Source organism: Haliotis rubra, unplaced genomic scaffold, assembly GCF_003918875.1.
Source record: "Haliotis rubra isolate DU_JTF1 unplaced genomic scaffold, ASM391887v1 Scf843, whole genome shotgun sequence".
NCBI classification, from domain to species: domain Eukaryota; kingdom Metazoa; phylum Mollusca; class Gastropoda; order Lepetellida; family Haliotidae; genus Haliotis; species Haliotis rubra.
In genome coordinates, this window is record NW_025767572.1 from 298,020 (window position 1) to 323,403 (window position 25,384).

The 25,384-nt window shown below is 40.6% G+C and overlaps 1 protein-coding gene across 1 annotated transcript in view; it reads left to right on the forward strand.

The window, feature by feature from the left end:
- The window catches only part of LOC124262532 (histone-lysine N-methyltransferase EZH2-like), a 101,749-nt gene that overhangs the window by 71,610 nt on the left and 4,755 nt on the right, over positions 1-25,384 (forward strand). Inside the window, 8 exon segments of the mRNA XM_046697036.1 lie at positions 675-791; positions 793-856; positions 3,047-3,195; positions 8,383-8,477; positions 9,439-9,605; positions 9,903-10,016; positions 11,762-11,823; positions 22,879-22,974. Of these exon segments, the coding sequence (XP_046552992.1) occupies positions 675-791; positions 793-856; positions 3,047-3,195; positions 8,383-8,477; positions 9,439-9,605; positions 9,903-10,016; positions 11,762-11,823; positions 22,879-22,974 (864 nt within the window).

Below are 25,384 nucleotides of genomic sequence, written 5' to 3' on the forward strand. Positions count from 1 at the left end.
TTGATTGCATCCTTGGGCAGAAGGTGCCAGGTAGTTCTCAATGCTCAGAGCAGACATGCCTGTTATTGACTGCTGGTGACCTTGACCTTGTACCCTTGACCTGCCACGTTGTGAAAAGGTGCTTGGTTCAATTGAGGACCACAGTGCACTACTTGAACATTCTCTCTGTTGTCATTCCAGAATCTTATTCTAGTATCACCAAAATATGATTGTGAATTTCTTTTTCTTTTCTTTTTTTAAGAATATGTATTGTTGTATGCTAGAAATTAGCTTAACCAAAAGGTGTTTATTCTCACAAGAAAACTTGCTTGAACTTCTGACTCTATCAAAATACCAAACAAAATCCTGTTTTGAGATTATAAGTTTTAAACATATTTTGTTTCTTTATACATGTTCATACAGAACTCTTTTCAAACACTGTTCTTACCGCCAGAAAGTAGGTTAAATTTCAATACTTTAATACATTGTCCTTGCATTATGTTTTCAAAGGTCCACAAATGCAAATATAAACATGTGTTTCAATCTTTCAATATTTACCATGCATCATATGATTTTTTATTTATAACTTATGGAAACAAACATGTATGTTCTTAGTTATGCTGGTATAACAAATTTTGACTGGCTTGATGGATATGTAAACCAAGAAATTACATGATGGAGGCTTTGTTTTGTAGATACCTCCAAAAGACAAAGATAATGCTGCCTCAGACTCTGAAAAATCTGACAAATCTGATAGAAGTGAACTTTATGAAACGGGGAGAAAATCATCACCTCCACAATTTATTGGCCGCAAAGCGGAAGATGAATGGAGGAATCAGCAGTGGTGAAGACAGTGAGAAGAGTAATGATGCAACAGGTACGTTTCTACTGATGATGTGTTCTTACAGGTGTTATACCTTAGACCTTATTACATCAAATGCTAGATACTATACAAGCTACATATAACCCAATGTCCTGCATGATCTCCCATGAATATAAAGCCCAACAGATACAACACTTCATCTTGAGCATTTCTCCCACGAACATATTTTGGAGTCTTTCCTGGCCTTGTACTTGAGTTTTATAATTGGTCATGGTATGTGACCCTGTTGGTCTCCACCACTGAACATATCCAGGGACCTGCTTCATGTATTTCATTGACTTTGACCGACATAGCTTTCATACATTTTAAGCAGTGTTGCCGGGCAAACTAAGATAAATAATACTTTCTTCAAGGATACAAATTCACAGCATTTCAACTTACATGCAATGAAATGAATCAAGCAGCCAATCAGAAAGTAGTGAAAGTCATGATTTCGTTATTCAGCCAACTCTCAGACCTTTCCTGTATTTGAAACCTGAATGGCCCGAACGTATTCAGCAAGCATTTTCCAGTTATGATATGAATTGCTTTTGAACATTGTAGACTGCCTCAGTCATTTCTGCAGCTTCCTTCTTTTACTGAGTGATACAATATATTATGTGCAATCGTCATGGAAGGCTCTTGCTGTTGCCATCATTGCATCACAATATTACGACCCAGATGTGTGTGGAAAGTTAAGTATGGCAGAAACGGAAAGTTAAACACATTATAAACCGGACACGAGTGTGTCTGGTAGGTAGTGCACATAACGTTGAAACTTGCTTCAGTGTCCATTCCCTTGACAAAACACCTGCATGTCCCTTTGAACATTGTAAATGTTTCTCAATCCAATGTTGACATCTGTGAAATGTTATTTATCATGGAACACAGTTTGCATAACGATGAAGCATCAACCTTTTCTGTTCACAAACATTGCAATCAATGGGCACAATAATTTTACCATCAATAAATATCAAACAGATCACCAATAACCTTGCTCAAGGTCTCACAATTGAGAAATCTGACCATTTCCTTGAACCCTCCTTGTATATATATGGCTTCACAGACATCATTGATTCAGACACTCTGTTGACTTGGCTATTCCCATAAAAGTTCCACAATGAAACTGGAATATTGTTGAGTGTGGTGTTAAGCAACAAACAAATCCCGAAAGAAGTTAACGATAGTTCAGTACTCCACTGTTGTAGGACTGTTGCACACAGCTACTGTAACGTTCAGTGGTCAGGGCTTGTCTCTAGTGCTGGTTATCGCTTCCAATAGGCAAAACAATAATCGGAGGACAGTAATCGATTGGAATCGTAAAACCCATGTGTGGGCTATAATGGGACACAACCATGACATTTTGCAAAAGAAAATGGCACCAAATAATACCACAATCCAGACAAGTGAGGATGCTTCCTGCATGCAAGTATGTTGTTTACGTTGCAGTTTGACCAGTCAGGAAACTGGACCAGTTGTTCAATTTGATGTTTCATACACATCTGATAAAAGGTGGAAATGTAACTCAAATTATAGGCAGATATTTGAAATACAGCTTGACACATCATGAAATTTGCATGCCATTGATCATTTTCAAATATTTCTGTCAAAACATATCATTCCACTAATTTCTGACTCTTTGTCTCATCCAGGTTAATCGTTCCCTTAGAAAGGACCTATTGCCAGAGCAAATACTCGTAGATTTCTCCTTCTGCTAGCACTACCTCCAGTCCTGTCTATTAACTTGACACAAATGAACTAAACTGACTGAACTTTAATTAACTACTCCATTGCATGTAGCCACAACTTCTTAATAAATTGTCTTCCACAAAATATATAGACTGTTGATTTGCCTTTCAGAAATTTGTAGGTTGCAGTAAAGGCAACACATGTTTCTTTATGATGGTGCAACATTTCTATAAGCTTCCACTCCGAAATATAGCACCATCACAGGACGAACAAGTTATCCTTTATAAAATGTCTTGCTTTACTGCTGCAAGTAATACATTGGTTTTAAGATTATTTTTTGTAATATTCTATGGGTGAGTGTCAATTTAAAAACAGAATCTCAGGTCCAACTCCCACTAGCATATCAAACGGTCAGCCCCTTATTAGCTGTTTAAACTGCATTTTGTACCCTGCAGTGTAAACTCTTATCAAGACATGAAAGACAGCTTGGATCAGTTCTATATCTGTTACTTTCAGATATTGAGATCAAGTTTCCATTTCGAGAAGATGCGATTACCCCCAACTGGAATGGAGCTGAAGAATCCCTGTTCAGAGTTCTTAATGACATGTACAGAAATAACTATTGTGCCATCTCAAAGCTGATAGGAACAAAATCATGTAAACAGGTAGTTACTTTATTAACAAACAGTAATTGTATTTCAGATATGTTAATCTAATTTGATCATTCCATTATAATGATGAGCCCTTTAAACAGTCTTTGTACTGGCGCACAGTTAGATTTAACACCAAGGCTGTAACTAAACCTGGGAAGTGTTTTGGACAGATGTGTGCATGTGTTGTGTGTAGTTTCAAGGTCACAGCCTTGGAAATTTTTTGTTTATTTCATTATAATTTGGTACGTCTTTATGCTAGGTTCACACTGGAAAGATTTATTAGTTCATTATAATTTGGTGTCTTTATGCTAGGTTCACACTGGAAAGATTTATTAGTTCATTATAATTTGGTGTCTTTATGCTAGGTTCACACTGGAAAGATTTATTAGTTCATTATAATTTGGTGTCTTTATGCTATGTTCACACTGTCTTGCGATCCGTTACGAACGCCACGATTGGCCACTTGTAGCTGATCGTGGAACTTCTCTGAAATTTCAGACTTGGATACGAGGTGATGCAAGTCAATACATTCTGATACAGTTTGTTGCACTTGGATGTGATATTGTCACGATTGGTCAATTGAAAGTCACTTGATCTGTCACGTTCTGGTCTCCCGTTTAGTTACGATCATATATGTTGTGATAGGATTGTCTCAATTGAGTGCATGATTGGGTCGCGATCTGATACGTTCATCATGAAGCGATGCGCTCTGTTGTGATAGGATATGGTTGTGGTCGCGATGTTTTTCATGTGGAGCGCAATAGTGCATTGGTAAGGTGTCTCCTATCATGCTGAAGGCCCAGGTTCGATCCTAGGTGAAGGCACCTGGGTTTGGGTCCCGAGGCAGGTACATTTGAGTAGTATCCTTGGTAGGATACTTATATCCACATTGTCTCAGTTCAGGATGTGCTGGCAATGTGAGTGTTTAGTTCACTGTGCCTAACAGGCAACATGGCTGTATGTTCGCCTGGGAGTTGAAAAAGTATTGGAAAGTACGATAGTGTCCTATGACCAGGGATAGTAAATGTACGTAGCATCATGAGCAGGCAATGTGCTTGGACATGAGCGCCATGTAAGCAGACTATTACTACAATCACCATCAAGGGTGATCGTGATTTGAGCTACGATTGGACCCCAACGGGTATTTATATACAGCCAGATTGACCATGGACTTCATTGTTTCTTGAACTTTTACAGAGTAAACACTACAACCCATAAGCGTTGATGATGGCAGGATGATAACATGATGATGCAGTATTCCTGTATGCTTACATTATTGTCAGAGAGGAGGAAGACGAACAGCAGCCAGACCAGCTACAACTCCAACCACAAAGGGCCAGGAGAGCTGCAGTCTGACACTTCTGGGTGCGACAATGGCTCACAAGAGAGGAGACAACAGTTTGGTCAGTTCTCCAGCCTCCTAGACGCCCATTTGAAGCTGGGGGATCCAGTAGCGTTCCAAAACTACACAAGGTTAACACCACAGCTCTTCAATGAAGTCTTGGAGAGGTTGGCCCCGGTAATCGAGACTGAAGTCACCAGTTTCAGGCAACCCCTCTCACCTGGACTGAAACTGGCAGTGACACTGACCCACCTTGCCACTAGAGACAACTATCGGTCCCTTGCGTATGCCTTCAGGTGTGGAGTGTCCACCATCTCAGAGATGGTTCCAGAAGTGTGCCAGGAAATTTTGCAGGCCTACAAAGATGAGGTGTTTAGCCTACCTGTGACCCTTGAAGCATGGACAGCCATAGCTAACCAGTTTGAGCAGAGATGGAATATCCCCGACGCCATTGGGACCCTGAATGGCAAACACATTGCTGTCAAGAAGCCACTCCAAACTGGCAACCTCTACTTCAGTAACAAGGGCTTCTTTTCTATACCACTCCCAGCTCTGGTGGATGCAGATTAGAGCTGTGTATCGTTGCCTAAGTGGCGAGACGATATATCCCGATACTAATTTAATGAGGCGAGACGATATATCATGAAAGTATTGGCAAGGAACCTGCGAGACGATTATCATCACGATACAGTGATGGCGATACGATACTTATCCCGATACTTTACAATCCTAAAAACAGGACATATATGATAGATAAAATGACCGAATCTTTATTTGTTATTCAGCAGAGCATGTGTTACATTCACACACACTTAAAAGGCTGTTCGTGTAATAAAGTTTCAGCATTTAATGCTTAAGAAAGTACAATCAAACATATTCAGTATACCTTGCTCTAGGTTTCCCTTGGAAAGTTGTGTTTCTGCACCAATGCTTGCACAGGCAATGTATGCAGTAATTTATACCAGAATCACTGCAAAAAAAACTCATAAGTATGCTTTCTAAATTTTGTCTTCTCTTTCTTAACAAAGCTAAGACATCGTTCATTGTTGTTAATAAATGGTGTTATTTGTCAAACAACTAAAACATGTTTCATTTACTTAAAGACAAGTCTTTACAGTTCACAGAGATTGTTCACATGCTTTCACTGATACACTAACTCCTTTGTTCATGTAACAAAGATGGCAGACACAAACGAATTCCTTTTAGGTTCAGTTTGTTTTTAAAATTCAGAAAAATTTCAAAGAGACTCCCTTCCTATTACTTATGCAAATCTCCCTACAACTTTAAGTAATATTTAAGTAGTATCGGGATATATCGTCTCTTGTGGCGATACATCGATGTATCATGGACCCTCGCAATATAAATATCCTGATATATTGCCTAAACGTGTTTTGTATCGATGCACTCGTATCGCGTAGTTGACGATGCAAACATCGATACTATCGATGAATCGTTACACCACTAATGCAGATGCAAGTTTGTGAGAATCAAGCTTGGTGGAAAAGGACATGTCAGATGCTCAGATATAGTATGACCAGAAATTATTGAGAATTTTAGGAATATGTTTAATTGGATTTCTAGCATAAACAACCTTGACCAGCTATCAAGTGCTTGGTTTCATTCAAGAGAGACAACTCCGTTAATCCTTTTTCATTCGTTTGTGAAGAGTTATCTCCCTTTGTATACTTGCTAGCAGACGACATTTTCAGTGATCTTCAGTATGGATGATTTAGAGAAGAGGAAGTTGATTTTAGAGTATTATAACAAGGACATCAGATCAGCTAAAGTGATTTCAAGTAGAACAGGCATGCCTTTGTCCACTGTTTATCGTGTTTTGAAAAATATTGCAAATGGAGGGCTCCAGTTAAGGGCCGTATCGGCGTATGTACGGATATAGAATATGCACGATACGGAAGGAAAATATTAAGAAAACGTAGCAGATACGCACCACAGCAATGGTGTACGGCCTTAGAATCATTATCAGACGTAAATTCATCTGAAAAGGTATTGTTTTATTGTTTATTGACCTGTTTACACAAGAGTAACAATGTTGTGGTGCATATATATAATGAAACACGAGATTACTGATACACCATTAAATTCCAATCAGTGCTCTAAATGTACTTTTAGGTTTTTCCAGTACTACTATATTGAAAAAATATGGAGTATGTACTCTTGATGTTGAAAAGTTATCTGGAGCCCTGCAAATGGATATGGCATTGAGCACCAGGAGGCGCAGGTAGGTCCAGAAAATTGACTGTCAGTGACAGGAAGCGGCTTGGTATTCTTGTTTCTAAAAACAAACGAAGGAGTTTAGAAAACTTAAGGCTGGATATGATTGATAGAGGAACTGTGGCTGTCTGTAAGGAGACAATAAGAACTGAGCTGCATGCAATGGGTTGGCAGAAAAGTCGAGGAATTCCATCACCGATCATGAAACCTGAACTAAAGGAGCGAAGGTTTAACTGGTGCTTACAGCATAGAAATTTTAACTGGGACAATGAGATTTTCTCAGATGAAAGTTCTGTTTGGCTGTTTCCTAATATACTGAAATTCTGGACCAAACTGAAAAACCTTTGTATGAGCGCCCAAAGTACAGTCCGAAATTTAATGTGTGGGGTGGCATATCTGTGTTAGGGGCAACGCCCCTCTGTGTATTTGAAGGGAATATGACCAGTGAGCGGTACACAGATATTTTCGAGGGACATTTACTTCCACGACTTTCTAACTTCTTTGATCACTAGTATGCCCCGCCGCATTGAAGCCTGCTTTGCTGCCCATGGTGACTTGACAAAATACTAACTGTTCACCTGTCTTTGAATCTGGAGTTATGTTCTGCTAATATTCACATTTAATACCTGAGTAATGAGTGAAAAAAAAAAAAATTACAATCTTTAAATTCTCAATAATTTCTGGTTGTACTGTATTTGGCAACAACTTGGAGCTGTTCAACAGCCTGAAAGAGGAAGCTCTAGGACTCCCCCCACCCTGCCCGCTGACGGCAAGCCCTGATGACCACCAAGAGATGCCCTTTGTCATCCTGGGGGATGACGCCTTGGTACACAACAACTACCTCATGAAGCCATACAGCAGAAGAATGGTGTCCATGAAGGAGAGGATTTTCAACTACAGACACTCAAGGGGAGGAGAGTGATGGAAAATGCCTTTTGGATCCTGGCCAGTAGATTCAGGTGTCTTCTCAGGACTCTAGAGCAGAAGCCCAACACATACACATATATATATGGGCGCAAGAACAGATCGTGAGCGTCCGTGAAAAGGCGCCATCTACTCGCATTTACTTGTTTAAACTCGTATCTGCTCGTGAGTCACTGGTGTCAGGTCATGAGCAATGCGACCCGACAGAGCGTCACAGGTCATTACAAATGGTCAGATATCGCAACAGAGCGTGGTGATTAGATACGATACGTTGCGCTTTGTTACGATGCAAGGCAGAATAACAATGTGATGATAACAAATAAAGAGATAACAGAGGATTACAGGGATATCCCTTTATTTGTTATCATCACATTATTATTCCGCCTTGCCTTGTTAATTAGTCTTGTTGTATATATATCACCTGTTCTCTCCCTGTACCATTCTCACTTGAAAACGATACAAGAACCTGTATCGAAACATCATGCTCTAGAATAAAAGAAGTTGTCATCCATATATACTTCTTCTATCTGCAGCATTTATGTTTGTTAAGTCTTATGCATGTGTTCTGTGTTACTTAAGTACTTTATGTTTGGTCACACATTGACTTAACTGTCAATCCTTACCCAGATTGTGGTCAAACCATGATGATGTTTCTCACATGCTAAAGTGGATATTTCATACAAATTTGTTGGTGATTGTAGGTATATGAGTTTGCTATCAAAGAAGAAGCTCACATTCCTGACCTTAATGAAGAAAGAATACAAACACCACCCAGAAAAAAGAAGAAGAAACAGAAGTAAGCTTTTTGTGAAGTTTACTTTGCCTCATCAGCATGACATTGGCTGATCATATTTAACTCAGAAAGTCTGAATTCATAAAAGTATCATCAATAACAGTACCATAAACAATATTTAAGCAGCCAACTTTGAGGGAACAGCTGAATGTGTTTGTTGAAATTTGAGCCACAAGTATTGGACTTCCCTACCACATGAGTGTTTAGGGAGATCTCGGATTTGAATGCCATAAAAAAACATAAACAAAATGTCAAGCTTTCACAGCTACCTGTCAGTACTGGACAAGTAATGCTAGATTGTGCCTGCTTAACTACACACTTAGCATGTCACTGGTCTTGGTTAAAACTAACAGACACTTATTAACCATACAAGCATTGTACTGTGATTTGGGTTTTCACTGAAGCTCATATATTGAAGGACAAGCTCATAAACCAAAAGAAGGGACAAAAAGGAGGTTACAGAGGGATAGCCATCACTTGATGTCCAGCCAGTAATTATTTCAAAGAATCCTATCATCATTAGTTTGTGTAGGGAGTCATGGATCGAGTATCGTAGGGCCATCTGACACCTATGCCAGGACTGGTAGGGAAGATACTAACCTAGTCAAAATTGAAAGTACTTCACAACTTATCCATGGGTTTTCTTCCAGCCTTTCTGCAGTGGATATTTAGCGAGCATACCATATGATAGATAACCCTGGCTGACTTCTATGTCCTGCACATGTATTTATGTTATGGAGGATGTCTGGCAGCCTCACCTTTGGAAGTTAACTTTGAAGCTACTTGTGTTCTGTGGACAACCCTCTACGTGCGCTGCAGGGCTGTGACAGTAATTATATAGATTTCATATCTTATGTTTCTTTTCTTTTCTTTACATACTAAGTCATCAGGAGACAGAAGCAGTTAGAATACAGATTATAAAGACTTAATTGCTGACATAGTTTACATACTGTTGTTCATTCAGATTGTGGTCAATGCATTGTCGGAAGATCCAGCTGAAAAAGGATGGATCACCAAACCCGGTTTACAACTACCAGCCCTGTGATCACCCAGGCCAGCGGTGTGACGAAACATGTCCATGTATCATGGCACAGAATTTTTGTGAGAAATTCTGTCAGTGCAGCAATGATTGTAAGTCTCATGATGATTTGTTTCCTAAAGTTCCCATGTGCAATCATTCAACATGTATTATGAAGTATTTGGCACTTAACTACCTTGCAGAGTTGATATGACATATGAATCATAAGAGGGAAATGGGTACAAATGGAGTGTTCAATTGTCAAGTTGCCACCGCTCTAAATTGAATGTAGCATGTATTTTGCTTGCCCCATATTGATTTTGCAAGGCCCCTCATTTCTCAAGTCCCAGGTTGATGGCAGGAGAGAGAAGATTTAACAATCTTGTTCAGGTCTTGTTTTCACTTTGTAGGTCAAAATCGGTTTCCTGGATGTCGCTGCAAGGCACAGTGTAATACAAAACAATGTCCATGCTTCCTGGCAGTGAGGGAGTGTGATCCTGATCTCTGTCAGACATGTGGAGCAGGTAGGTGGTCATCATCACTACAACCTGTGGAATCTGAAGACTTAATGTCTAGAATCACCCACCTTTCTTTCATTATATTTCTCTGATCCAAAGGCTCAAATGATCACATATCTATCATGTTACCCATTAAGAATACTTTGATATGATTAAGTAAATAAAGCATGTTCCGACTTGTGGTTTGCTCAAGGCTCAACTTAGGAAGTGCCTGGCATCTTCTACAATGTAACAGAATGGACTATTGGTTTATTGGTTGTGCCTTGTGAAGGACAGGTTTCATTCAAAACCCAGTGAAATTAATCAGCATTTAGTAGTGGTTGGAGACGAATCCATATCTGAGCACAAATCTGAAAGGATTCCTGGTTCAGAAGGCTCATGTTGTATTAGATATAGGTAACATTTATTTAGTGACTACAAGTGTATAACAAGGTATTTTCAGGGGCGGTGACAAGTGGCTCAGCATTGAGTCTTCAAACTATTGCATGATGCACAAGTCTTACTCCCACCATCTGCATTACATAGGTATCATGTGGCATAACTCTAGGTATCATGTGGCATAACTCTAGGTATCATGTGGCATAACTCTAGGTATCATGTGGCATAACTCTAGGTATCATGTGGCATAACTCTAGGTATCATGTGGCATAACTCCAGATATCATGTGGCATAACTATAGGTATTATGTGGCATAACTAGGGGTATCATGTGGCATAACTATAGGTATCATGTGGCATAACTAGGGTATCATGTAGCATAACTCTAGGTATCATGTGGCATAACTCTAGGTATCATGTGGCATAACTCTAGGTATCATGTGGCATAACTCTAGGTATCATAACTCTAGGTATCATGTGACATAACTCAAGGTATCATGTGGCATAACTAGGGGTGGCATAACTAGGGGTATCATGTGGCATAACTAGGGGTATCATGTGGCATAACTAGGGTATCATGTGGCATAACTCTAGGTATCATGTGGCATAACTAGGGGTATCATGTGGCATAACTAGGGTATCGTGTGGCATAACTCTACATGCTGTTGGATACGCCTTGTTGTGTGTGTGAGTAGCACTTGGCTCTGCCTAAAGTTGGAACTAGGACAGACTGAACTAGCAATCACAGGTATAGGTCTTGCGTAATTAGTATCACCCCAAGGAGTTGTATTTGGAGAAAGTGAACTGTTGAGAATATAGGAAAATTTGCTGGTCTATGTTACGGTGTTACGTATCCACATGGGGTGGCATTACATGCTGGTGAGAATACAAATGTTATATTCCTGTCATCATCTTAGTTGAGACTGAAGGTGGTGTTTCCTCATTATGAACAGTAAACAAAACAGATTGTAACACCAATACCTTAATTATGGTGGTATATCGCTCAACTTGTTTAGCACCTTTGTATGGCTCAGCTTTCTAATGGGTTGGGTCAAGATTGTAAAGTGAAGGTGATGAAATAAAATGATGGACTAACACATGGAGTTTAAGGAAGGATATAAAGATATATGTCATTACACAACAAGTTCTCACAACACTCTTAACAAGATAGACACTTTGGACTTTCTGTTTTGAAATCTGTCTACAATGAGCAGAAATACTGTCATAACACATGACCTGCATGAAACTGATATTTCAGCTCGAAGCATGCCTATGATACCAAGATATACCATAGGTTTTTGTGCATCTGGGGGAAAAGACAAAATGTTTTATCATGATCATAATAGTACAAACTACTTCTTTCCATATTTGCAGATCAGTTTGACAGCAATAAGATCTCCTGTAAGAACGTCAGTGTACAAAGGGGGCAAGGAAAGGTATGTCATGTGCCACACGTTGATTCTGTGAAATCTTTTACTGCACAATCAGTGTATTAGAGTGAAAAAAATAAGGACATTGCAGGGTGAGATTTACAACCATTTACGGTGCATGTTAAAAGTATCTGGTGCAAGTTACCTTCAGTAACAGGTTGAACCCATCAAAGATAATAGATATATCCTCCAATACCCTATAGCTGTCTTCGTGGGGTTTAATTGGGAAGTAAGTGACTGGAAGTAAAACGTTTCTCTCTACCTGACTTGTAACAGCATGAACATTTGTGTACTCATAAATCAGTTACATAGCAGCAATCATATAATTGAGATTTATTAATAAAGGTGAGGCAAAATTGAATCATTCATCATCATGGGATCAGGTTCAATTGAATGTATCTGATACTGAATTTTTGTTATGAAAATTGCTAAACAAGTGTTTATGTTACTTTTTAGAACCAATGACATTATTTTTTGGTGCAACTAAACTTGTGATGGTGCATCCAAACCTGTAAGCCAGGCTGCACCCAGTGCAGGTACTGAATATCACCGAAATCGCACCCTGCATTGTAATTCTGATTGTGTAATGTAGCTAGCTAGATTGTCCTATTTCTATCATCTACGCATGCATTGATAGATCCTCAGTGGGATGTACGACTGCAAATTTTGACTCCCCTATATGAATTCAAATGGACTCATGGAATGTCCTGCATGTCCAGCATATGTTATCAGAACCTCAGAAACATCCATCAGATCTGTGAGACTGATGCCAACTCCAACCAACGATGGTGAAGATGTTCGAAATATTTCCCAGTATGTCCAGCCCAGCAGTCGTATTGAAATAACACCCCAGTTATAGCTGCTAATTTGTCATCTTTGTTCACACTATGATAATGCTATTAGAAGAACTGTGTTGCAAATACCCACTAACTATAGTCATCTGACAAAAAACATGTTGTGTTACTTCTTTCAGGTGCATATGTGTGTTCATATTATTTGTATGTTTGATTATTTTTCCTTATCCTGACTCATGTATTATTGCTTGTCTCCTTCCTTCCCCGAACGTTAGTGGAACACTTGTATCTCCTTTTTGAAGCTCCCTTCAAAAAAGCAGACGTAAAATCACTACTCACCACGAGTTGTCTCCCTCTCGGTTTTGGCGAGAAAATGGCGCCACCCGTCTGCCCACTCTTCACTCTCTCCTTCTTCGCCCTAGTGGACGGTTGGGAGAGCACCTGTGTCTCCAACACGGCACTATATCCTTTGATAACTTAGTTATTACCCTATAAGTTACCTTTATAAGGTTTCAGGGAGTATCCTTCTACAATATGGTTTGAAATTTATTAGCAAATTTGACTGTTTATTCACGGTTTCACGTGATTGTTCAGTTTGTTTACATTTCATGAAAACCTGTTTTCGTTGTAGGTTTAGGTTCTCTGCTGTAGACCCGCATTTATTGTGCCCTAGTTGCACAACAATATGTACTTCCAGCTCTCGCTGTAAATTATGTCAGCAACTAACAAAAATTGAATTTAATAATTATTATTTCTCTGTACTTAGACGTACTAAGGATAAATCCAGGCGGCTGTTACAAATCATGGCTAAACCGGCTGAGTCCCTAAGGCCGTTTTTTTTTTATTAATTGGTTTACGGATCCGCCGACCCTAATTTTTGGCAATGGCAAATAAAAATAAAATTTCAATGAGAAGTGTTTTTTATTACCGCCGAGTCCTGGGTATTAAAAAAAAAGATCGACTGACATACCCGATATTAAAATCAGTCATCTATCTGCACTGGTTCAGAAATAAATATTTCAATTGTAGAAAAATCGCGGGCACAACTACGAATCAATAACAATGTCTGAAAACACTTATAACATTTCAAATGACCATATATTATCGACAGAATTAGAAATATAAGATATTTTTCGCAATGTGATTGAAAAAACGATTCTCGGACACATGCTTCAGCAAACGGGTCCACATCCAAGTTGTCAAAGAACAAAGTAACGATGTTTCGAGATAATAATTAAACAAATTGTATAAACTGAAGAATATATTCAATAACAGTACTCATAAAAGTTGTCAAACGTACATTATAACTTACTATTTCCATCTTATTATGCGATCGTGTAATGTAATTCAAGTGACCATCTTGGCTTTCATCGGACACGATGTTTAATGCTAAAATATATGCATTACCCATTTTTGTCACAGGTCATAACCCAGCACGATACGTCCATTAAGGTCCATAATATACGCATAGGTAGTGATCTTGTGCGTAACACGTTCAGAATAGCATGATTTTACCCAAAACTTTCATCTGAATCTAAAAGTTTTCCTTTACGAGGACAGTATCCATTGCTGTAGTATGATTGGCTGCCTTAGGTCACGTGTGTGATTTTGACCAATCACGAACCTCGTAGCAGACTATGACAGAAATGCGTCATTAGAAACCAATCTTTATCCAATAAATTCGCTTCTTACAACTGTGAAAATACTCTTGGCAAGGGTACAGTGATATTGTTGATGTTCAGAGCTTCGAACGATACCGCCATCAAACTTAATCGCCTCACATGTTTTAATACAAGCTTCAAAACTGAGGTATTTCCCACTGTTGTATCACGTTACCGAGCGGAAAGCCACTGGTATCGGGAAATAGACTTCCATACATATTATTTGAGAAATCTCTTTGTAATAGTTTTCCGATGACGTAAACATGAAAATATAAAAAACGTAAGGGGATAATTATGACATGTTACAAATGGAAAAAATCGCCGCATTTTTTGCTCCCTTCGTGGTTTATCTGGACCTTATAAATGTGTAAGCTTGCATTTTCATTAAATATTAACTTATTTACGTTGCAGTTGTATTATTTAAATAATATGATCATATCCATCTGTCATGACTAAATTAAATTATGCCAAAACGTATTGTGTGTTTGTTTGTTATGATACCACACCTCTGTCAAATTAATTTTTTGGTTTATTAACGATTGAAATTTGAGGACTACCAAACTTGTTACTGTGGCGACGATGATGCGGCCATTATGTGAAACATGTCTGCAGACTGGAAAGCAGTGCGAAATGCCCTAAAAGTGGGACCAAAGAAGAAATAGTCATTGATTTCTGCATTTTGTAAACAAATAAGCAACAAGTCAAAGACGACTGGGCAGTATTAAAGTCAGTAGTGAATATGTCCCTTGTTTGTACTTTCATTTTATTAAATATAGAGGATATTTCATGTTTCCTGTGCAATAACAGTTACCTCTCATCTCATAATGGAGAAAGGCTGATATTTGCAGAGATATTACACTGAAAACATGACTAATCATATATATTCGATGCTTCAAAGATGGAAAAGAGGCATGTCCAGACTGTCCATACCATTGTTGCACTGTCACCAAGCAACGACTATTAAATGATGTCAGGTTGATTGTAATAGTGTGGTACAGGTACAGGTACAGGTGATGTCAACATATTTTTGACATTATTACAGAGTTTGAAAACTCAGTCATTCACTCTTATGATTCACAATAATTATTCTTCTCTTACAATATCAAAATTTGGATTATTTTTTTTAATTCCTACCGACTCGAATGTTGAGACAAACACTTAAAAATTTGAAGACTATGAATTTTATTTTTATTTTTATTTCGACCACCGACCCTAGTTATTTTGGAAAAAAATCCATAATCCAATTAATAAAAAAAAAAACGGCCTAAAGAGCTGTCTGTCGTTGTTAGACGACATACTTCCATCCAGTGACCTGCCGGAGGCGTCTTCAGAAGATGGGCGTGGGATGAAGTCCGCCATTACCTCGAAGAAAAGATCTTCTACGTCGGACAACTCCTCAACCCATACATACATACATACATACATACATACATACATACATACATACATACATACATACATACATACATACATACATACATACATACATACATACATACATACATACATACATACATACATACATACATACATACATACATACATACATACATACATACATACATACATACATACATACATACATACATACATACATACATACATACATACATACTAACATTTGTATAGGCGCCGATATCCAGCTCAGCTCAGCTGCTCAAAGGCGCTTTGTTTTCCCCTCGTTCACTGGATGTCAATCTCAACGGCACATCGTATTGTCAATCTCAACTCCCTTAGGAGCATACAACTCTTGCAGCCACTAGGCGCACCGAGTTAAGAAGCCTTACACCCCTAAGGCTTCAACGAGATCTACTGGGAGCTCTTCACAGACTACAAGGACCTTCTCTGCCGAGATCGTCCCGATGGAAGAAATAGGCTTGTACGAAGAACCGCCTATCCTCATCCCAGAGATACTGCATAAGAAGAAGACGCAGGCCTCAGCAACGGTAACATCAGCAACACAGTCTGAGTTACCTTCTACACTGGCAGCAGGGACCCATGAGGTACAGCAATCCCTGGACCATATCGCTACCCTCTCAGATGCGTCATCTCTACAGTCGTCGCAGACATTCAACCCCGGGACCTTCATGCAGCAATTCTCCCAACAGATGATGGACCTGATGGAGAAGCGCTTCGTGCAGGAAAGGACCTTGCATGATGGTCAGGCAGCCGCCAGTGCTCAACCAGTGCTGCACGAAGGACCCCGCACCGGTGGTGCATCTGAGATATCTACAAGAGGTTCTAGCTCTAGGACTAAGAGCAGACCTACCTTGCACGACGTCAACGAACCTGCGCGAAGGAAAGGACATTCATCCGACCAAAATAGATCGTCATCTGATGATGAAGCTAATGAAGAGCCTTCGCGCAGGCTACCTATATCACAGAGAGGCTTACACCTCCAAGAAGATACAGAGAGACGTCTCAGGACTCAGACCCTCAACAAAATCTCTCACCTGCGCGAAGGTCGTCAGATAGATCATCAAGAATGTCACCATCACCATGCAGGTCGTCACGGGATTCACCACATAGGAATATATTGCCTTCGCGAAGGCAACCCCGGACACGTAGACGCTCACCTCCACGCAGGTCGCCATACAGATCGATCTCCTCTTAGAACTACACATAGTTCTACGTACTCATCTCCACACAGATTGCCACGCAGATCTCCATGCAGGGAGGATACTCAACGATCATATCCCACTGGACATGATACAGAGGATGATGGCGGAATCATATTTTCGGACTCAGAAATAAAATATTGGATGGCTAATGGACTGGATCTAGCGTCACCCGCTAAAGAAGAGAATGAAGCATTCACGTACCTAATGAAGGACGATGATGTAGACACAATCACCCTACCTCCAATTGACCCGGTCTCGCATGTACCTGAGGACTTTGACGCAGCCTTCAGGAAGGCAACAAAGTTCCAGTCTCCAAATATCCCACAACACAAAAAGCCGCAACACTACATGCGTCACTACTTCTGCAGTCGTCGCATACCTTCAACACGGGTATTTTTATGCAGCAAATGATGGACCTAATGAACGGTTCGCACAAGCCTAAAGGACGAAGCTGCGGGAGGTAATCGGCATGAAGAAATGTGTGAAGGATCACGCACTTGACAGTCATGCTCTGCAGTTTCGACGATTAATATAGACGTCCTTGGCCATCCCACTTCACCCTCAGACCTTGATCTTCGTTGTGAGCCTATACGAAAGGAACTCTTCAGCATGGAGGAAGAAATCTTCGCCTGCGCAAAGACAGAGGGACACGTGTTGAAGTTCAAGAGGGGTACTCTTGTCCGAATTCATCACCTGCGCAGATCTTCAGACTGAATCCAGGACGGGATTCACATCGTTGAGATTTTTTAGATGGATATATCTACATCAGAAGATAATAACGGGACTAACTGCACTCCTTGGTGCTAACAACCTACACCTTCTCAAAGGTTAGAGATGTATCTGAAGAATCCAGGAGGGACTCATGTCCATATAGAGATCTTCACTTGCGTACAGATCGTCAGGTATTCACATTGGCGTGGTTCAGCACAGCCTTGCTAAGGCTATGAAGTTACGAAGTCAACATATTCCCAACGTCCAAGCTTGGGAATTCCCGCTACTTTACATGGGACCCTGCATAAAGGCTCCAGAGATTGATGTAAACTACAAAATCAGCAACGACTCCCTTTGTAGAACTTACAACAAAGTTGAGCATCAACTCTACAAGGACCTGTGTGTTTCAACACAAAGAGGTGAGGTGAGGTGAAATTGGGTTTATCGTTGTGCTTGAGAATATTTCGCTCATATGACGACGTGCATGCGTGTGTATGTGGATGTGCGGCTGCTTGTACTAGCCCAGACTGAAGCTGGTTTTATACTGCTAGCCCACTGAGATACCATGTGGCAGTGAAGCATGAATACCCCACTCAGACACATTATACTGACTCCGAGCCGACCAGTCCTTGTTGTACCCATTAATGCCGAGCGCCAGGCAGGGACCAACAAGTACCATATTTTAACGTCTTTTGGTATGACGCGGTCGGGGATCGAGCCCGCGACCTTCCGCTCTCCGGGCGGACGCTCTAACCACTACACCACGGAGGCGGTCTTCAACACAAAGAGGTTATTTTACGACGCTTCATTGAGATCGATGAATGCAGTCTACAGGTGGCAGCGCTGAGGAGGGGTGGACTTCAGCTGATCATCTGTATATAAGGACGACTGCATTATCTTCAGGACTGAAGTAACAGTCACAGCAGCCAGGAAAACAGCCTACCTACATCGGTATTACGCAGCGAAATCTTTCGCGCGTTTACCATTCAACCCTCTATACACGTGGTCACTCGTGTAACTCCGGAAGGCTACGGACAAGACTGAGTGTTGATAAGATATCAACGACTGCACAAGATTGTACAAGGACCTTTTTTCAGCTACACCAGTGACGTCACATCGTGGGAAGCTAAAAGAATCAAAATGCTTCATTTTGATTGGTCCATGAGAGACAACGCCCTGCGCAGAAGTCGGATGTAGTTCACATGTCAGGGAATTGTTTACAAGTGACAACAACCTTTCAACGTGGGAGGAAGGCCTCTATTACAGTCCAGTTAGACGGTAACTACGTGATGCGGCTGTCTTCACAGGGTTAGAGACCTTCCCGGTCAGCATTAAAGACGGTTCATCAGGCGAATTGCAGCAACGTACGTTTAACGGACTTTTGGTTACGGCAGCCAGTCTACTTTATATAGACTTCACAACGATGGCAGTCACAGAGTCGGAAATTGCTTCGTTTCCCTTACGGACATGGCAAGGGTTTCACGATCGTTGAATATAGATACAAGCCATTGTATCTCAAGCACTACTCTCTCCGTTATTACTACAAAGTTGGCAGAGCCTACTCAGTCCTCAAGTCGGAACTAGAGCCTACACAGGACCTGCAGTTCCTAGCAATTCGGCTCATCACAACAGAAAACCGCATAACATTACCAGAGGACCGTTGGCTAAAGATACAACAGATGGTATCGCAAGCTCTACTCTCTCCGTGGCCACTCCGACAGTGGCAGAGTTTGTTGGGTCTCCTCACGTCAGCACAAGATATGAGGCGCAGAGGGAGATTACAACTACGCCCACTACAGGTCTTCGTAATTGCACATCTTGATGATCCGGACCCCTTCGGACTCCTTGACAGACTACCACCATATCTACTATGGTGGACTCAGAGATCGAATGTTTGCGGAGGCACCTACTTAGCAGAGCCGGAGTGCAAAACGCATCTCTATTTGGACGCATCTCTCCAAGGATAGGGAGCACACCTCGACAACGAAGTGTCAGCTGGGAAATGGACGTTACAAGAGAAAGATCTGCATATCAACATGCTAGAAATGAAAGCAGTGATAAACGCCATACTTCACTGGACCAGCATTCTAAAAAATGCTCATCTAACGGTACACACGGACAACTCCACAGTGGCGTTCTACATAAACAAACAAGGATCAACAAGGTCGGCGAACCTTCTGAACCTGTGCTTTCATCGGTTCAGCATAACAGACAATCTGAACATCCACATAAAAGCATGCCACATTCCAGGAGCCAAGAATGTGATAGCAGACGCACTATCTCGTCCAACTCAGCCATCCCCAACAGAATGGATGCTACATCCAGAAATCTTCAAACAGATCATACAAGAGATAGGAGCGCCACTAATAGACTTGTTTGCCGCAAGATTCAACAATCAACTGGTAACATTCGTCTCTCCAATACCAGATCCACGAGCATGGGCAACAGATACTCTAAGCATCTCTTGGGAAGGACTAAACGCTTACGCGTTCCCGCCACCAGCTCTAATACTGAAAGTGTTGCAGAAAATCATGCAGACAAGGAACCTGCAACTGATTTTGATCGCGCCTTACTGGCCAGCGAGAATATGGTTCCCCATTCTCATACAAAAACTAGGACCGCCTCAACTGCAACTACCAGAGTGGACGAACTTGCTAGTACATTCACACACAAAGCAAGTACACGGCAACCCCAAAGTGTTCCGCCTACACGCATGGACCGTATCAAGGCGTGCTTGAATAAGAGAGGATATTCCGCAAGGGCAGCTAAAGTGGTCACGCTAGCTTTACGCAAATCAACACGCAACTTGTACGACGACAAGTGGCGAAGCTTTGAGACCTACGCTTTGAAAACAGGCTTCACAGCCATGAAAGCAACACACCCTCAAGTGGCGGACTATCTTTGTCACCTAAGACAAACGAAGTGGTTAAAAGGGTCAACACTCTGAACATACCTAGCGACATTGAGCTCAGTTAGCACTATGAGGACGAGTGTAAAACTGACTAAGGTACCAGAGTTACTGGCCTTACTACGCTCTTTTAAACTGGAGGACCAACAACAGAGATTTAAAGCTCCGGCTTGGGACCTCAATATAGTTCTGCGGCATCTCACCAGTGACGCTTATGAACCATTAGATAGGACTTTGAAAGGACACGATTTGATGAAAATCGAAACATCGTACATATGGGACTGAGATGGGACTTTATAGCAAAGAATCAACTGCCAGGTCTACCGGACAGACAATTCCACATCCCATCATTATCATCAGTCCTTGGGCCACAGGATACACAGGACCTATCCTTGTGCCCAGTAAGAGCATTAAAAGTCTACCTACAAAGGTCTAGGACCAGGAGACGAAAATTCAAGCGTCTTTTCATCCCGATATCGGCAGAGACACAGACAGAGATCTCTCGCACTACGATATCAATATGGATGAGAACTGTCATTCTACGGGCCTACAAAGCAGCAGGACTTGATCCTCCAAACCACATGAAATTAGAGCTCTGGCGTCAACACTCGCTCTACATGGAAACTGCTCTATCAAGACGATAATGGAGGGCTGCTTCTGGAAATCGGACATGGTGTTTGCCAACCACTACCTGAGAGACATCGCCACTGAGGACGTCTCTGGCATTCACCATTTCGGGCCCATTTGTTGTAGCACAACAACTGACAGTTCCACAGAGGCGCTGAGACAGTGTCTCGCCCTTTTATCACATGACTTGCAAAAGCCTACACTCAGGAGAGTTACAGCTTTAGAGTCTATATGCACGTCTAAGACAGACTAGCATGAGTGATAAGACCCAGTACTTGTAAGGACGTACTCGTACATAAGAAGGGTCGCTTCTCCACTTGATGCATGCATCAAGAGATGGAGTTGTTAAAATCCACATATAATGTTAACAGAAGCAAGGACCAAAAGTTAACAATTGTGGTCCCCCCATCAGAGATAGCTGGAAGTAAGGGTTACAGCAGCAGCAGGGCCTAGCAGTAAATTGAAGTGCTACCAGGAAGTTCCCATAGGGAGGTATGCAAGATGTAAATCACCAAATTGGAATCCAGAAGTGGCTTGACCCACCACCAAATCCGTAGGATTCTACAAGCAATAATACATGAGTCAGGATAAGGAAAAATATGTAATTTATTTTTTAGTAAAATTGATATTTTATACTTATCCTGACTCATGAGGTAAGCCCTCCCAACCTCCCCGCTAGGCACTTTGGATTTCCCAGCAAATCTAAGTGTCGGGCTTGCATTTCGGAGAGAGTGAAGAGTGGGAAGACGGGTGGCGCCGTTTTCCCGCCAAAACGGAGAGGGAGACAACTCGTGGTGAGTAGTGATTTTACGTCTGCTTTTTTTAAGGGAGCTTCAAAAAGGAGATACAAGTGTTCCACTAACATTTTGGGAAGGAAGGAGACAAGCAATAATACATGAGTCAGGATAAGTATAAAATATCAATTTTACTCAGAAAATTACATTTTTGCAATGTTTATATACTTTAACCTTGATTTGACCTTAGGGGGCGCGGTGAGCGAGCTGGCTAAGGCGCCAGGCTAGTGATCCAGCGAGGTTGAGGTGTCGGGATCGAGCCCACCTGTGACCGGGTGTAAAAACCTTTGAGTCAACTTTATGTGCAGACTCTTTCAATGTTGTCACAACCCCTAGTGTACAGTACACAACCCTGTGCACTTAAAAGAACCCACGAATCCGTTGGTATATGATACCACATGAATGGTGGCCACATGAATGCGTGCAAACACCTGGTTGCAGGGTACAGCAACGTGCAGTGAACTGACAAAGTACTGTGACTATGTGTTCTAGTCTACCCAGCTGTGAACGGGTATGAAAGGATGAGAAAGCCACAATTACTCGGTGAGCCTAGTGGCTGCAAGAGTTGTATACTCCCCAGGGAGTTGAGATTGATAATACGATGTGCTGTTGAGGTTGACATCCAATAATCGAGGGACAAAAATACCGGGGCCTTGAGCATGCACTAGTTGCCTGGATATGTGCGCTATATAAATATCCTATAATAATAATGATAAATAATAATAATTTCCACCCTATTTAGCTTAAGGCTCTGATAACATCAACTTCTCAGAAAACATTGGAACACTGGAGTTGATATTTCGCATACTTGTTCTTATCAGTTATAACATCAAGCCAGTGTCAAGTGATTCAAATCATATTTTATGTGTGGCCACCACAACATTTCTTTGGAAAGCAAAAGGCATATGCTGGATAACTTCATGTAATCTTTAATTACTTTTTCAGCACTTACTGCTGGCTCCATCAGATGTTGCTGGATGGGGAATTTTTCTGAAGGTACCAGCAGAGAAGAATGAATTTATATCAGAATACTGTGGAGAGGTGAGGTTTTCATATTCATTGTGATTTTCGTTGTAAAGATAAGATAAGCCGATCCAGATACTATTCCAGGCCAAAGCATCAAGGTATCACTACAGGTATTCATTGTCCCCCCAGGAAGTACCATTTCAGGGTAAATCTCCCAGATCAATAGGAGACATGGTATCACTAGAGGTATTCATGCCTGCCATTGTCCACCCATATAGTACCATTTCAGGATAAATCTCCCAGATCAATAGGAGACATGGTATCACTAGAGGTATTCATGCCTGCCATTGTCCACCCATATAGTACCATTTCAGGATAAATCATCCAGATCAATAGGAGACATGGTATCACTAGAGGTATTCATGCCTGCCATTGTCCACCCATATAGTACCATTTCAGGATAAATCATCCAGATCAATAGGAGACATGGTATCACTAGAGGTATTCATGCCTGCCATTGTCCACCCATATAGTACCATTTCAGGATAAATCATCCAGATCAATAGGAGACATGGTATCACTAGAGGTATTCATGCCTGCCATTGTACCCCCAGGAAGTACCATTTCAGGATAAATCTCCCAGATCAATAGGAGACATGGTATCACTAGAGGTATTCATGCCTGCCATTGTCCACCCATATAGTATCATTTCAGGATAAATCATCCAGATCAATAGGAGACATGGTATCACTAGAGGTATTCATGCCTGCCATTGTCCACCCATATAGTACCATTTCAGGATAAATCATCCAGGGTGCCGTTCCACTAACCGATCTTAGCCCTACGCCAATCGTAAACGCCTAAAATCCCAATCTTAGCGTGACGTTACGATCGGCATACCGTTCCACTAACCAATCTTACCCATGTCAATCGTAAAGTTAAGATTCAAAGTCAAAGTTGCTCATGACCAACTTAGAATAGCTAAAATCAATCGTAGAGAAATCAAAATGGTGGCTTTCTTATTCTATGTGAAAAATAAGAGCGAGCATTTCACCGTGAGCGTCCCCTAAAATCCCCCATGAAATGAATTTGTATATTTCTGTGATGTAAACAAACACTGCACTGAAGCCTTACAAATGTCAGGCCAGTCTGACCACTGTCGTCATGGGAACACAACCGAGCGAGTCGGTGTGACACATTTGTACAACAATATTGCAACGTCATGGTTAAGAATAACGACAGCCGTGAAGTGAACAATGTTCTGAAACAAAAAGATACAAATATGTTTGATTTCACGTGCGCTTATTTGGTGGGGGATTCTAAATACAGACCGCGTGTTATTCAAGACCACTGAGAGATTCTACATACGTTATAGAGGATGCCTCCTCACGCCTTGTTTATTCCTTTTTTTTTTTTAGTTTTTTATTTTGTTGCATTTTTCAATATTTTATACAAACAAATAACAGTGATATTCCAGTATACATGATGAAAAATCAAATAGTTTTAGCAGAATAAATCATGGCATGACGACCAGAACGTGTAGAAAGCATTGATATTACAACTAATTATTGACGAACACTTTGTTAACATATAATATTCAAACAGTTTATGTTGAAAAACTTGAAAAGATGGCATAATGTTGTTAAACTTATTTCGAAAAATTAGTTCCTTGAAGAGAATTAAGATGATATTTATTGGATCATTGTTTTTATTTGGGTAACCAAGCATTACATGTTTCTTTTCAATTTTGAGTTTTATTTGTGCTTTAGCATGTAGCCAGTTCTCAAGTTTTTTCCATATATGGTTTACCTTGCTGCAAGACCAGAATAAGTGGATAGTTCTTTCTATATCTTCGAGACAAAACCTACAATTATTAGTGTCTTTATATCCTATCTTTTCTAAAAAAAATGTTTGTTGGCAAGATATGGTGTAAAAGTCTGTATTGGAACCATTGTAATCAAGTATCTTTCGTACATCTAAAGGGAATAGTATTGTAAAGTGGCCAATCATTAGATATAATGTCGTCGTATAAAATGTTAAGTTCCCATTTCGATGCATGTTGGTTTTTTAAACCTAGACCTGAAATTAGAGTTTTGTACAAGTATTGCGTCCCTTTTACATTCTTACAGAGATGTTGCATATATCGGGGTAGAACAGGGTTTGGTTTGCGTTGTATTGTTTTTAAATCTGTATTGATCTTTTGAAGATATTGTTTAACGGAGCAAATAAGACCATGATATTTCAGAAAATTTGTTTTTATGTCAAATTGTTTTAGAAACGTTTCAAATTGAAAGAAATTACCATTATTATCAATCAAGTCAATAATCCAGCGAACCCCGTGTTGTTTATTCTGATTGACAAGGTTCAGGCACATATTAAAAGCTCTGACACAACTGACATTTTTAAAGTCCAGACTTAAACCCTGTTCTCAGTATATTACTTATAATCTCGGCTGTAAATACTCTCGTGTAAATTGTCTGTACAT